Below are 12,244 nucleotides of genomic sequence, written 5' to 3' on the forward strand. Positions count from 1 at the left end.
TGAGATTGGAGGAGACGAAGATGTGTGGCTACCGCTGCTCCCAGCCCTTGGGGCGGTCTCTGGGCAAATGTGTGTCTGGCCCCTTGGGACTACCCAGCTGAATTGAGCCATCTCTTTGCGTTAAAACCTCTTCAGATGTTTGGCTGTGGTGGAAAAGATGATTTTTTAGAAACTAAAACTTTCCCCCAAGATTTTGTGCTGGACAGCAGATATATATAGATGTTTCTTTAACAATGTGTGGTCAATTTGAATCTGATCTTCACTTAAGAGAGTGACAGTGGGGCCAGAAATATCATCCTTTGTACATCTAGATTAATGTTTAAGGTTTCATCTAGGGTACTGTATAGATCATTTAAATTTACTCTGAAATATCTTGATTGCATATGTGTGTAAGTGCTTGTCCATGTGGAAGACAACTGTGAAGGTCTTAGCAGTTGTGTTTTCTCTCTGAAGATAGTATTGGTTTCCAGAGATTTCAATACTTACCTGTCTCTTTCCCATAGGAATGTCAACCCACGGCTAGGAGATATCCTCCAGAAACTTGCTCCTTTTCTGAAGATGTATGGAGAATACGTAAAGAACTTTGACCGGGCAATGGACATGGTGAACACCTGTATGCAGAGGTCCTCTTCATTCAAAGATGTTGTGCAGAACATACAGGTTTGTTGTTTATTGGCATAATATGGCTTGGAGATCCTCATTTGTTTGTATGAGTTTATTTTTTTTTGAGTGCATGGCACACAGTGTTTAACTACAAGATAATACTGCTCTGACCATAAATATATACAATTTTAGTGGCAGTCCTTTCTTTTCTTTTGCTGTGTGACACAGATTTTTGACATGGGTAGGTTTTTCTCTGCTCATGTATTTAAGAGGAGTATCAGCAGTCACAGAATGAAACTTTGCCATTGGCCTGGCAATTCTGACTGCAAACATGTCCATTTATAAACTCTTTTTGATTTCTCTTCCTCATTATTAATTTTAATTGTTTTTTAATAAATACGTTTTCATTCTGAGGTGGGTGTGTTTGAGTTTGGACCTGTCACTGGCAGCATCTGCTGTTGGTCTGATTTTTCTGAGGCTCACAAAGTGGCACGCAGCTCTTGGGGATCTAAGCTCTGCAGGAGGATGCTTAGCATGGATTTTCATGTGTTTTCTCTTAATTATACAAAAAGCTGCATAGGGAGGGGGGAAGAGCTCTGCTTATGCTGGCGTATCTGTAAAACCTCTCTCTTCCCCTCAGGCCCTGGGCCAGCTGAAGGGATGTAGCAGGCTCCAACAAGCTTGCAAGCATCCCTCTGCCAGTGCTAGGGAAGGATATGCCGTCCTTGGGGAGGAGAGGGCTGGCAGGGAGCGGGTTAAGCTGAGGAGGGAGTGCAGCTGCCTGCCCTAAATGGGAGGATTGTGGCTGGGGGCGAAAGAATGAGGTAACCCCCCAGCAAGCTGGGAGAGGAGAGGCCCTGTGCGGAGAGTCAGGGCTGCCGGCCATGACTCAGACAGAAGCCTGGAGAAGCAGGAACTGGGGAAGGTCCTCTCCTACCACTCCCTGTGGCCTTTTCTTAACCTTTTTCTGTCTGAACCCAGCCAGCTTGCACCAAGGTTCGGCTCAGCAAGCACTGTAAAAAAAAGTACATGGGTGTTTTGCCATCTTCAGTTTGTGCCAAGCCGCTGACATGGCTTTCTGAAGTGTAAATCAGCTTGTGACTGTTTTACCTACAGCACAGGCATCTGCCCACCCTAAAATTCATCTGTCTCTTCTCACCACCAAGCTACCAACACAAACGATTTGTGTTAGCTGTCAATCTGCAGAACTGGTCTGCAGCTGTCCAAGACCATGAGTATTTCTGCTGGTGCTTGAGGAAAACTTTGACAGGCAGTATAGACGCAGGCAATGCATATAGGAGATGCAATTCTGAAGCCTACTGATGACAGTATGTCACTGTAGGTTATTTTAGCAGCAACGTCGCAGCACCTTTTTTTTTTTTGTCAATGACCATAGATGCAGGAGGCAAAGATTTGACTCAGAATACTTCATCTGCTCATCTGACCTGTCTCAGTGCTATCAAAAGCCACAGTTAATTTTGAAAATAGCAACTGAAGTCTGTTGTGATCCTGCAGTAACACACTGTCCACCTAAGCTGTTAATGGAATAGTTATACAGCTTAAACCGTTAACAATAATTAATTATGCTAAACTAGGGAAAACAGAAAACAAAAATTAAATGGTACTTATAAGTGTGAATGCTTGTGACTTATAAAGTTTACTTCAGCTGACCTTGAAGATAAACGTACTTTCTCTTCAGTTCACATCTGCCTTCTGGGGCCAAAACTTGATAGCTGGTGAGACTATTAGGACTTTTCTTAGGTCAACTTTCTCCTTATGCCATCACATAACTACTTTTTAATATATATTTCTGTATTTTGGATTGTCACGTGAATTAAACACAAAATAAACATTTATCCTTCCTCTAGTAAAGTCATGCAGTGTAAACTCTGTAAACTTTTAAAAATTGCATAGCATTACACTTTTCCTATTTGAAATAGTTTATTTTGTCACTGCTGACTTTTTAGAGAGGATACACTTGGCATGTAAATACAATTGACATGAGCGTTCAAGTGACTTCCTCTTCTGCTTCCCTATTGCTGTTCAGTGTTAAGGTTCATCCTATTGCAGGAATAAAAAGACAATGGAGAAGGCTATAGTAAGTGGATTTAGGAATATAAAGCAAGCACTAATACACAGTAGTGCAGTTCTGTGCCCCTTTCAGTTCTTCCTGAGATATCTGATTCTTTCCATCCCAGTTGTGTTTTCTGGGAAACATGGTGCTCTAAAACCGACAGATAATAAATTCACTTGATCTCCTATAAACAGAAATATTGTTCACCCTGCTACACTGTGACAAGATATTTTTTAAAGCAAATTTACATCTTTGAATTTCTGGAAGGATAGCTAATATTTTTCTATCAGACATTCATCTCATTATCTCCGGGCTTTGCTTTGAGAATCGGACGAGTCAGCAGTGTGTCGTGGCTGTAATATTTATGAGGAAAATTGCAAATACCTGAAACAAGGACCTTTTTCTGAGATAAGCATACTGAAATTAATGTGGTTGTTGAGGGGTTGCTTACACTAGAACAGACTAAGATGTGACATTACTGAGCTGATGTAAAAACAATGCTGTGGAGAAGAGCGTGCGTGTATATATGCGGTTAACATACTAATGTGGGATTCAGGAGTCAGATTACATCACTAACAGAAACTTCCTGTGTGCTTTAAAACAAGTTACTTACTCTTACTGTGTTTCTCATTTCTCCTCCCCTCTTTTAAATAGAAATCTCCCTTCACTTCATAGGGATCCTGTGAAAATAAGTACACTGCAACAGTCAGTAGCATTGCAAGCAGAGCAAATCGGTGCCTTATCGGGTAATATCTAGTGTAATCAGTCTCAAACCTACCCCTCTTCTTGGTCAAGTAGAAAAAAAAAAAAGAGAAATTGAGACAGTTCCTTCTTCAGAGGTGGTGAGCAGTGTATCTACTGCTCGTACAGTAAGCTCTTGCAAGCAGTATATCCCCATGGGGTTTCTGATTTTATAGCCCTTAGGGGGAAAAATGCTGCATAGGGCCATGGATGGGAAGAGCTTTTCTGACCCTGTGAAGAAACACGCAAAATCTAAAACAAGGTTGTTGCATATTTGCAGAAAATGCCAGACATGGGACAAAGGTTCATGTGAAACCTATCAGCTCTGATTATCTGCTGGAGGGTAGGAAGGCTCTATGGAGGGGTCTGGACAGCCTGGATGGATGGGCCAAGGCCAATTGTATGAGGTTCAACAAGGCTAAGTGCCAGGTCCTGCACTTGGGTCACAACAACCCCATGCAACGCTACAGGCTTGGGGAGGAGCGACTGGAGAGCTGCCTGGCAGAAAAGGACCTGGGGGCATTGGTCGACAGCTGGCTGAACATCAGCCAGCAGTGTGCCCAGGCTGCCAAGAAGGCCAATGACATCCTGGCTTGTATCAGGAATAGTGTGACCATCTGGACCAGGGCAGGGATTGTCCCCCTGTACTTGGCACTGGTGAGGCTGCACGTCGAGTACTGTGTTCTGTTTGGGGCCCCTCACTACAAGAAGGACATTGAGCTGCTGGAGTGAGTCCAGAGAAGGGCAACGAAGGTGGTGAAGGGTCTGGAGCACAAGTCTGATGGGGAGCGGCTGAGGGAGTTGGGGTTGTTTAGCGTGGAGAAGAGGAGGCCCAGGGATGACTTTATCGCTCTCTACAATGACCTGAAAGGAAGTTGTAGTGAGGTGGGGGAAGTTGGTCTCTTCTCCCAAGTAACAAGCGATCGGATGAGAGGAAACAGCCTCACATTGTGCCAGAGGAGGTTTAGATTGGATATTAGGAAAAACATCTTCACCAAAAGGGTTGTCAAGCACTAGAACAGGCTGCCCAGGGAAGTGGTGGAGTCCCCATCCTTGGAGGCATTTAAAAGATGTGTAGATGTGGTGCTTAGGGACATGGTTTAGTGGCGGGGGTGGCCATGCTAAGTTAATGGTTATGGTCTATGATTCTATGATAGCTTGAGAAGTTGTTTTACGCTCCTCTAAGTGTATGTGAATGGTCATTTTTCCTTGCTGTTTAACACCAAAGGCAGGAACAATAGTAAACCCTTCTGTGCTTGTTTTCTCTCTGTTACAGAAACAGGAGGTGTGTGGAAACCTGACATTGCAGCATCACATGCTTGAACCAGTGCAAAGGATTCCTCGTTACGAGCTTCTTCTAAAGGACTATTTAAAGAAACTTCCAGAAGAGTCTCCAGACAGGAAAGATGCTGAAAGTACATGTAAACTCTCTCTGTCTAATGAGCACAATAAAATCTTGGAGAGTTTTTTCTTCATATGTTCAGATACCTTCAACTAGGGCTATGGAGATTTGAATTAGTCAAATTATTGCCAAACATAGCACAAAGGGATTCGAATACTCTTAGAATAGAGAAGAATAGGGTTGCTATGTCAGCTCTAGGGATGAAGGGAGCTTTGGCAAATAAACAATGACAAAGTATTGAAATTTGAAGTGGTAGAACATCTGGCATTTTTATTTATGTATGGCCAAGGACAAATACAGGAGGACATCCTTGCAGTAGCCAGAGGAAGAAAATAAAAATGGGCTTAAACATATATGCTTGCCAGGAAAGCAGGCTAGGCTCTGTTAACAGGAGAAATGGACTTCTCTTGGTTTCTAGGAGTTTGTGATCTTGACCAAACAGAGTTCATGTTACCATAAGCACACAAGCCCTGTTTTAGGAAAGCACTCTTAAAAACATGCTTGTGATGACTTAAGTAAGACTTAAGTTTTATTAGGTTGATTTCTAGAAGGTGATTTTTTTGGTCAGTATGTGTTTTGACTCGCCTAGACTTTTGGGAGAAAAAGATGAAACATTTAGCTGCACGTGGACCAGCTGAACATGCAGAAGTGATTGTGTATATAACTGCTTATAAGTGTTCCTTTTAGTTTGTGGAAGGAAAAAATACAGTCCTTGTTTTTGCAACAGCAATTTTGCAGGAAAAACACTAATCAGAGGGGTAAAAAAAAAAACCCAAGGTGCTGTTAATAGATACAATCCAGAAAATGCGTAACTATTTGCTACCTTTATTGCAGAGTCACTGGAGCTCATATCTACAGCAGCGAACCATTCAAATGCAGCCATCCGAAAGATGGTGAGTGGAAATTGCGTAATGGAATTGTAATCTGATTGAAGCACTTGGTTGAACCAATGATCCCCCATTGGAATAGGCTCAGTAAAGTAGGCTGGGGAGAATTTTCAAATACAGTGAGTCAGGCTTTAAACATCATTTGAATATCTGAGTTCTCTTTATCATAAATGATCCTATTGTGGTTACCACCGGTTGTTGGGCCTAAATTTCACTTTCCTTGTTTTTAAGGACCCAATGGGTTGAAAAAGGAGGTCTTCATAAGACTGATTTTTTGCTTTTAATTGAAGAATGTTGCAGGTATTCCAATTAGGTCCATTCATAAGGTGTCCTTGTAGATTTTCATGCTATTTTTTTAGTCCTACAGGTCTTCACCAGACTGGAGGTTGCTTTGGGTTGATTTTTGCTCATCTTAAATGCACAGGGCATGTATTTAGCATGTGTCAGTAGCTTTGGTAAGCTATACTTCTAAAGCTGGGCAGTCTGAGACCAAGGAGATTTTGAATGTTAGCACATGCTTTACATACAGAACAGCCAGTGAATTACCATTAAAGTAAATGGACTTTATAGTTACAGATGTTATCCCTTTTGTGAACCCAAGTGCCTCAGGAGCTTTTGTATCCGATAGATCTGAAATGCCACGTATCCGGCCTAATGCGCACTGACCATTTGTGGGTACAAGGTTTACGTTCCCTTCCACATCAGACCCTGACTTGCTTCTCCTGGATGGCAGGGACACCATGTTTCCTGTAGCTGCTATGGGGAAGTAACCAGCTGATGTCTGTGTATTTTCAGTATGTCTCGGTGAAAACCAGTTTTGAAACCGTCTTGTTTCTATTTGAGGCTAGCATGTTCTCTTGATAAGGATATATTTTGGTGGAAATTTTTCCCGTTTGGGACCTTGAACAACTATTTTGTTGGGGACTGTGTACAGTATCTCCTCAGGCAGCAAAAGGAATATATAGCCACCAGCTAATTGTTTTCTGTGTTGGATGTTTTTTCTGTTAGTACAAAAAAAAAAACCTCTTAGGAAAGGCTGCTATAATAAGTTTGCACCACCTGTTTATTGTTGATAAGAACCTGAAACCTCTAATCAGGCCTTCTTATTGCATTGAATTCTTCTGTAATTAACAAGTCTGGCCTGAGCAGAGACTTGAAGAAAAAATACCCAAGTAAGAATGTCAGGTTTGGCCTGGTGGTTTCCCAGCTCACAGGTCCCAGCAGAAGGTGCCATGGGTGTGCTGGAGTGGTCAGTGAGGGCTGGTGGGGAGCAATGCGGCGCGAGAACAGCACCGTCCTGCCCATGCGCGTCTGCAGAGCCCCGGGGATGGCACCAACGGCCGTGCCAGGTCAGAGCTGAACCAAAAGAAGAGCAAGAGCTGTCACAAAATCTCTGAAAGTTAGTGGAGGTTTGAATTAATTGTTGACTGCTCTCTTGTCTTGTGGTGTAGTGGAAGAAATAAATCATACTTCCAAAGCTGACTTTTCCTGGAAGTGCAGACGTCCCTCAGGTTTTGGATCTGCTCTTAGTGTTCTAAGTTCACTGGTTTTTATCTGTTTGTTTGTTTTTAAATTACTGGGATCTCTTGCGCATCTTCCCATTTGATGGAAAAAATCTACTGCCTTTTGCGACTTAGGTGATTTGCTTATTTGTTTTTAGTCCACAGCTACACACACATCACCCCACACCACCCCACTACCACCACTTCCATTTTGTTTTGCAGTGTGTTTATTTTAATAGTTTGGTTTTGTTTAGGGTCTTTTGGTGGGATTTTTTGGTTGTTCATTTGTTCAATTGTTGGTCAGAAAAATTGATTAGGACAGGAACCGGTGTCATGTATATTTGTGGTGAAAATTCTCAAGCCAAATAGGGATAAACAAAGTGTGTAAAGTCCTGAAAAGCCAGCTTAATCTATAGAAAGGTAGAGGTATGATTTAGAGATGTGTTTGGGCATATATTTGGGTGTAATTGCATAGATCTCTGTCCTCACTTTCTGAACATTTGCTGACAGTGCCATTTGGAGCACATCAGTCCAGCTTGTGGTTGAAAGCCAGACCTTTCTCAATGTTATAACTCAGTAGCAAGATTTACACACCTTTCTTATTTTGACTTGTTAAAGCTGCTGCAGTGCTTAATATAGCAGCTGCAAGTGGGTGAACTAGTTACCTTTATCCGTTTGAATACTGTGTAGAGGGACTTTAATATTTGGATGACTTTATATAAAGTAGAAACAGTGCTTTGCTGAAAAGGAAAAAGTAATCCCTTCATAAAGAATTTTGACCAAGACATAATGATGCCTGAATGACATTAAAACTGTATTTTAAGCATGTTGTCCTGGCCTATTTCAGAGGTACTTTCTGCCATGGAGGCCCCTGCATAGAACTGCAGCGTTCCCCATACAGCTGAGGTTTTAGACTTAGCTTAGAAATACAGAATATGACCATGCTTCCTGATGGAGACCTACCTACCATTGTATCAACAACAATAAAAGAGGTGAAACTTCTCAGAAGCTGTGAAACGATCATACTGTAGGAGAAATCTTAGTCTGAGATGTGGAGTGGAAGCTGAGTTAATAAATTCAAACTTGGAAACAATTTGGTAACGTACTAGGCTCCAACTTCGCCATTGATTTTACTGGACCTGATGCCATTGCTTCCAATTTATTGTTGAATAGGAATATCTAAGAATATCAAATAGATTAATCTCAAAATGTCAGTAAAATGGTACAATCCAAGTATGACTCATGAGTGACTAATACAGAGTGGGGAAGAGTACTGAAGAGTATGGAACAGTTATTCATTAATTTTTGAAAATGCAAAGCTATAGGAGAAGTGAAAGACTATTTTCTTTCCTACTTATTTACACCTACCAGAGAAATAATACCGTAGTAAATAGACTAAGTGGAATAATTTTTTTTTTTTATTTGAATTGCTGGGGGTTTTGTACTTGCAGGAAAAGATGCACAAGCTTTTAGAAGTCTATGAGCGACTTGGTGGCGAAGAGGATATTGTTAACCCAGCCAATGAGCTCATTAAAGAAGGACACATTCAAAAACTTTCAGCAAAGAATGGCACAGCACAGGATAGGTATTTATTCCTGGTGAGTTTTTTTGTTGCTCTCTTATTTTCAGAGTTGTGCTCTGAAATGGTGTGTTTCCATCTTCCTAATCTCAAGTGCAGAAAGCATTCACCAACTGAGCTCGGCTACTCCTTCCTCTGAGCAGCAGGTTTCTGTTGATGCTTTTTCCTTGAGGATTTCCTTCCTTCTTCCACACTTGTGCCTTTGCCAATGGCTTGTCAGGCCCAAAGGGGTGTTTCCTGTCTCCCTCCTCAGAGGCTGCATTTTTGCAGAGTGCCCAAGGACATGCGTTTCCAGCTGTACCACCTTGCTGCGTAAGATGGCCAGCTCTCGCTGACACTGAGAGAATTGCTCTCGTTTGCTTTAAAGGAGGTCAAATTGGTACCAGAGAGAGGAGGAGAAGGGGAAAATGACTGGCTGACATGTGTCTTGTCTGCCCACTTCTTTAAGTAATGATGTGAGCCTAGCTTGCTCCTTAAATCTCTTCTTCAGATCTGCATCTTACACACCAGAGTCCTAAACTGTCAAAATACATGCTCTGTCTAGCATGTAATCCTTTAACTTAAAATCTTGCCTTGTTATAGTTTAACAGCATGGTGCTATACTGTGTGCCAAAACTGAGGCTGATAGGCCAGAAGTTCAGCGTTCGAGAGAAGATGGACATTGCAGGACTGCAGGTTTGCATCTCTTCTTTTCCCTCATTTGAATGCTTACCCACTCGATAGTGTCAGATCCCCCCTGAATCCAAAAATATAACAATATCTATATATAGAAATATAATAAAATTCTAAAGTCCACCTTTGGATCTCTTTTTTTGTTTTGGAATTCTTATGAGGGTAAGACAGTGGTGACTCTGTACATGCTTTGATTGAAAGCCTTCCCTTGTCACCTAGCTGACACAGGAACCACCTTTTCCCCCTCCTGCTGTAGGGGACTGGTTGTTGATACAGATTCACAAGTTTTGTAGCCAGACGAGTAATTATGGAGACAATCCTTTGTTTTTTCTACCTCTGTACTGTAGTCTGAGTGATCCTTTCAACTAAGTATTTCAAGGAATGAATATATTTGTAAGTCATTAAAAATGATTGAAAGACAATGGAGACTAGTAAGAAGCTGATGTGTTCTTTTTACAGGTCCAAGAAATTGCCAAGCCAAATGTGGCTCATACATTTTCAATAACAGGAAAAAAGAGATCACTGGAACTACAAGCCAGGTATGATGCTTGTTCTGTCTTTCGAGGTTTTTGAATATTTATGCAGAAATTTATGATCTAGGGGATATGGCTGTGCTACTATGACATAGCTTTAAACCAGGAGATAAGCATCAGAGATGCGTAACATATGTGCAAGAGAATATGTTGGACCTAAGTCAGAGTGTGTTAAAGTGCTGTGTTGATTTGCTTTATTGAATGCTTATGGTGTTTATAGTAGTGCTTGTAGGTTCCGCTGTATTAATAATTCAAATATCTTTGGCATTTGTTTGGTAATAATTGAGGTCAATAATTATTAATGATGTTTATAAAACAGTGGATGGCAAAGCTAAAATCTTGATAGATATCAAGCTGTGAAGAGGTGAATTGAGTTTACTGAAAATACTGGAAGTAGAATTATGATGTTTTCTGTATTTTTCTTTTGTTTTAACAGGACAGAAGAGGAGAAGAGGGAATGGATTCAGGTTAATACAAAACCATTATGATATGAGTAGAACTCACGATGCAGTCAACACCTTCTGTTTTTAAAATTATCTTTTTTGGGTTCTGAGTGAATGCAACTGTGCAAGGAAGCTGGGTAGTCCAGTCTGGTGAAGCTGCTTGTGGAGAAATACGGAGCCCCGGTCAGGGTCCCACTGCTGACCCACTGTCTCCAGGCAGTGTTCGAGGGCTTTGAATGGGTTCCTGTTTCCTGCAGTCCTCCAGCCCAGTGAGAGAAGAGACTGAGGCGTCAGAAATTAACCTTGTATATTCTTGCAGTCTGACTTGTAGAGTCACTATCTGATAGCAGTCTTAGTTTTTAACTTAAACAGTAGTGAGTTAACACCACCACTCAGTTATTAAGGTTTTTAAGTTCCCATTTCACTTATGCAAGTGTAAGATTTTTTTACTAAAATGATAATCCTAGCCATCTTCCTATGAGAGAATTTTTCCAAGGCTCCTTTTGTGACGCTTCTCATCTTTGCTGGAATTTTTGTTGCAGGTCATTCAAGCAACAATTGAAAAGCACAAACAGAACAGTGAGACATTTAGAGCTTTCAATAGCTCTTTTTCTCAAGAGGAGGAGCATCTTCCTGATTCCTCCGTAAGTATGAGTGCTTAATTCTCCTTCTTTGCTATAACAGTTTTACCAACAGTTGAACTAGACTTACAGTTGAACTAGACTTACCAGCTAACTTTAAAATAGTGTAGTCTTGTTCTTGATTTTTGTATTACATTATGGTACAGTCAGCTCCATTTCTGTGGCTCTTAAATGCATATCAGTCATAGTTACTCAACCATGCAGGCACAGAATAAATTACCCAGGGTAATTTAGTGCAAGAGACCTATCAGTCATGTTTTCCAGACTAGTGGCTCATTTAGCATAACAGGTGTAATTCTTCAATGTTATGAGTGGTTGGCTGTCTGGAATAATGTTTGTATGCCTGGGAGATTTTGTTCATACTTTTCCCCATCTCCTCAGAGGTGCGTTTTGGGATTTTTTTTTTTTTTCTTATTTTATTATTATTTGAAAAGTTTTAAAGACTTGAAAGGAAATTGATGCATTTTAAAAGGATCTTAAAAATGCTGTCTTATAGATAATAAATGTATCTCAGAAAGAATAGTCTTCAACTAAATATGCAAAATAGTGTTGAAAGTTTATTTGGTTTCTCTACCACTGTAATACAACTCTATGCTGTGTTTGCTAGGACTTTTGTTTTGGAAGTATTCCTGTGAGGATGATGACAATACCTCTTCATTCAACTTAAAAATGATGGTGATAGCCTTAGCCATACTCTTTGCTACAAGCTAAAGAGGAGAGGGCCTGGGAGAGGGAAATTCTTAGGAATTCCGTGCAGAGCTGCCAGTGTGTTGATGATGTCATTGGTCAAACATGGTAGATCTTGAAGCACAGGGAGAGAAGGTCCATCTGCAGAGATTAAACTTGGAGATCTTTTTATCTTCCCCCTCCCCTGCTCTCCTAAACTTTTTTTTTTGGTACCTAACTATTTTTGAAACCTCTCCTTTCCCAGATTTGATTCAGTGACTCAATAATGCTGGACTTTTATCTGACTGATTTCCCATGGAGGCTCAAGAGAGATGTTAGATATTCCTTTCATCCCAGCATTAACCAGACAGCAGAGATCTTCACAAACCTTCACAGAATCTAGGATCTTGTTGCTGATAGCAGCCAGCAGTGAGCCATTTTCAGCATGGCTTACTGATGGTGAACTATTCATCAGCTAAAAATACTCAGAAAAAAATGGAA

The 12,244-nt window shown here is 40.9% G+C and overlaps 1 protein-coding gene across 1 annotated transcript in view; it reads left to right on the plus strand.

The window, feature by feature from the left end:
* The window catches only part of FGD3 (FYVE, RhoGEF and PH domain containing 3), a gene marked incomplete at its 3' end in the record, with an annotated part of 23,396 nt that extends 12,316 nt beyond the window's left edge, over positions 1–11,080 (plus strand). The window contains exons 5-12 of the mRNA XM_009703729.1: positions 504–660; positions 4,695–4,833; positions 5,655–5,713; positions 8,661–8,807; positions 9,371–9,463; positions 9,920–9,999; positions 10,430–10,460; positions 10,979–11,080. Of these exons, the coding sequence (XP_009702031.1) occupies positions 504–660; positions 4,695–4,833; positions 5,655–5,713; positions 8,661–8,807; positions 9,371–9,463; positions 9,920–9,999; positions 10,430–10,460; positions 10,979–11,080 (808 nt within the window). The remainder of the gene's footprint in view (positions 1–503; positions 661–4,694; positions 4,834–5,654; positions 5,714–8,660; positions 8,808–9,370; positions 9,464–9,919; positions 10,000–10,429; positions 10,461–10,978) is intronic.
* Positions 11,081–12,244: the final 1,164 nt, after the last annotated feature.

This window comes from Cariama cristata, unplaced genomic scaffold (assembly GCF_000690535.1).
Source record: "Cariama cristata isolate BGI_N322 unplaced genomic scaffold, ASM69053v1 scaffold41927, whole genome shotgun sequence".
NCBI lineage: Eukaryota > Metazoa > Chordata > Aves > Cariamiformes > Cariamidae > Cariama > Cariama cristata.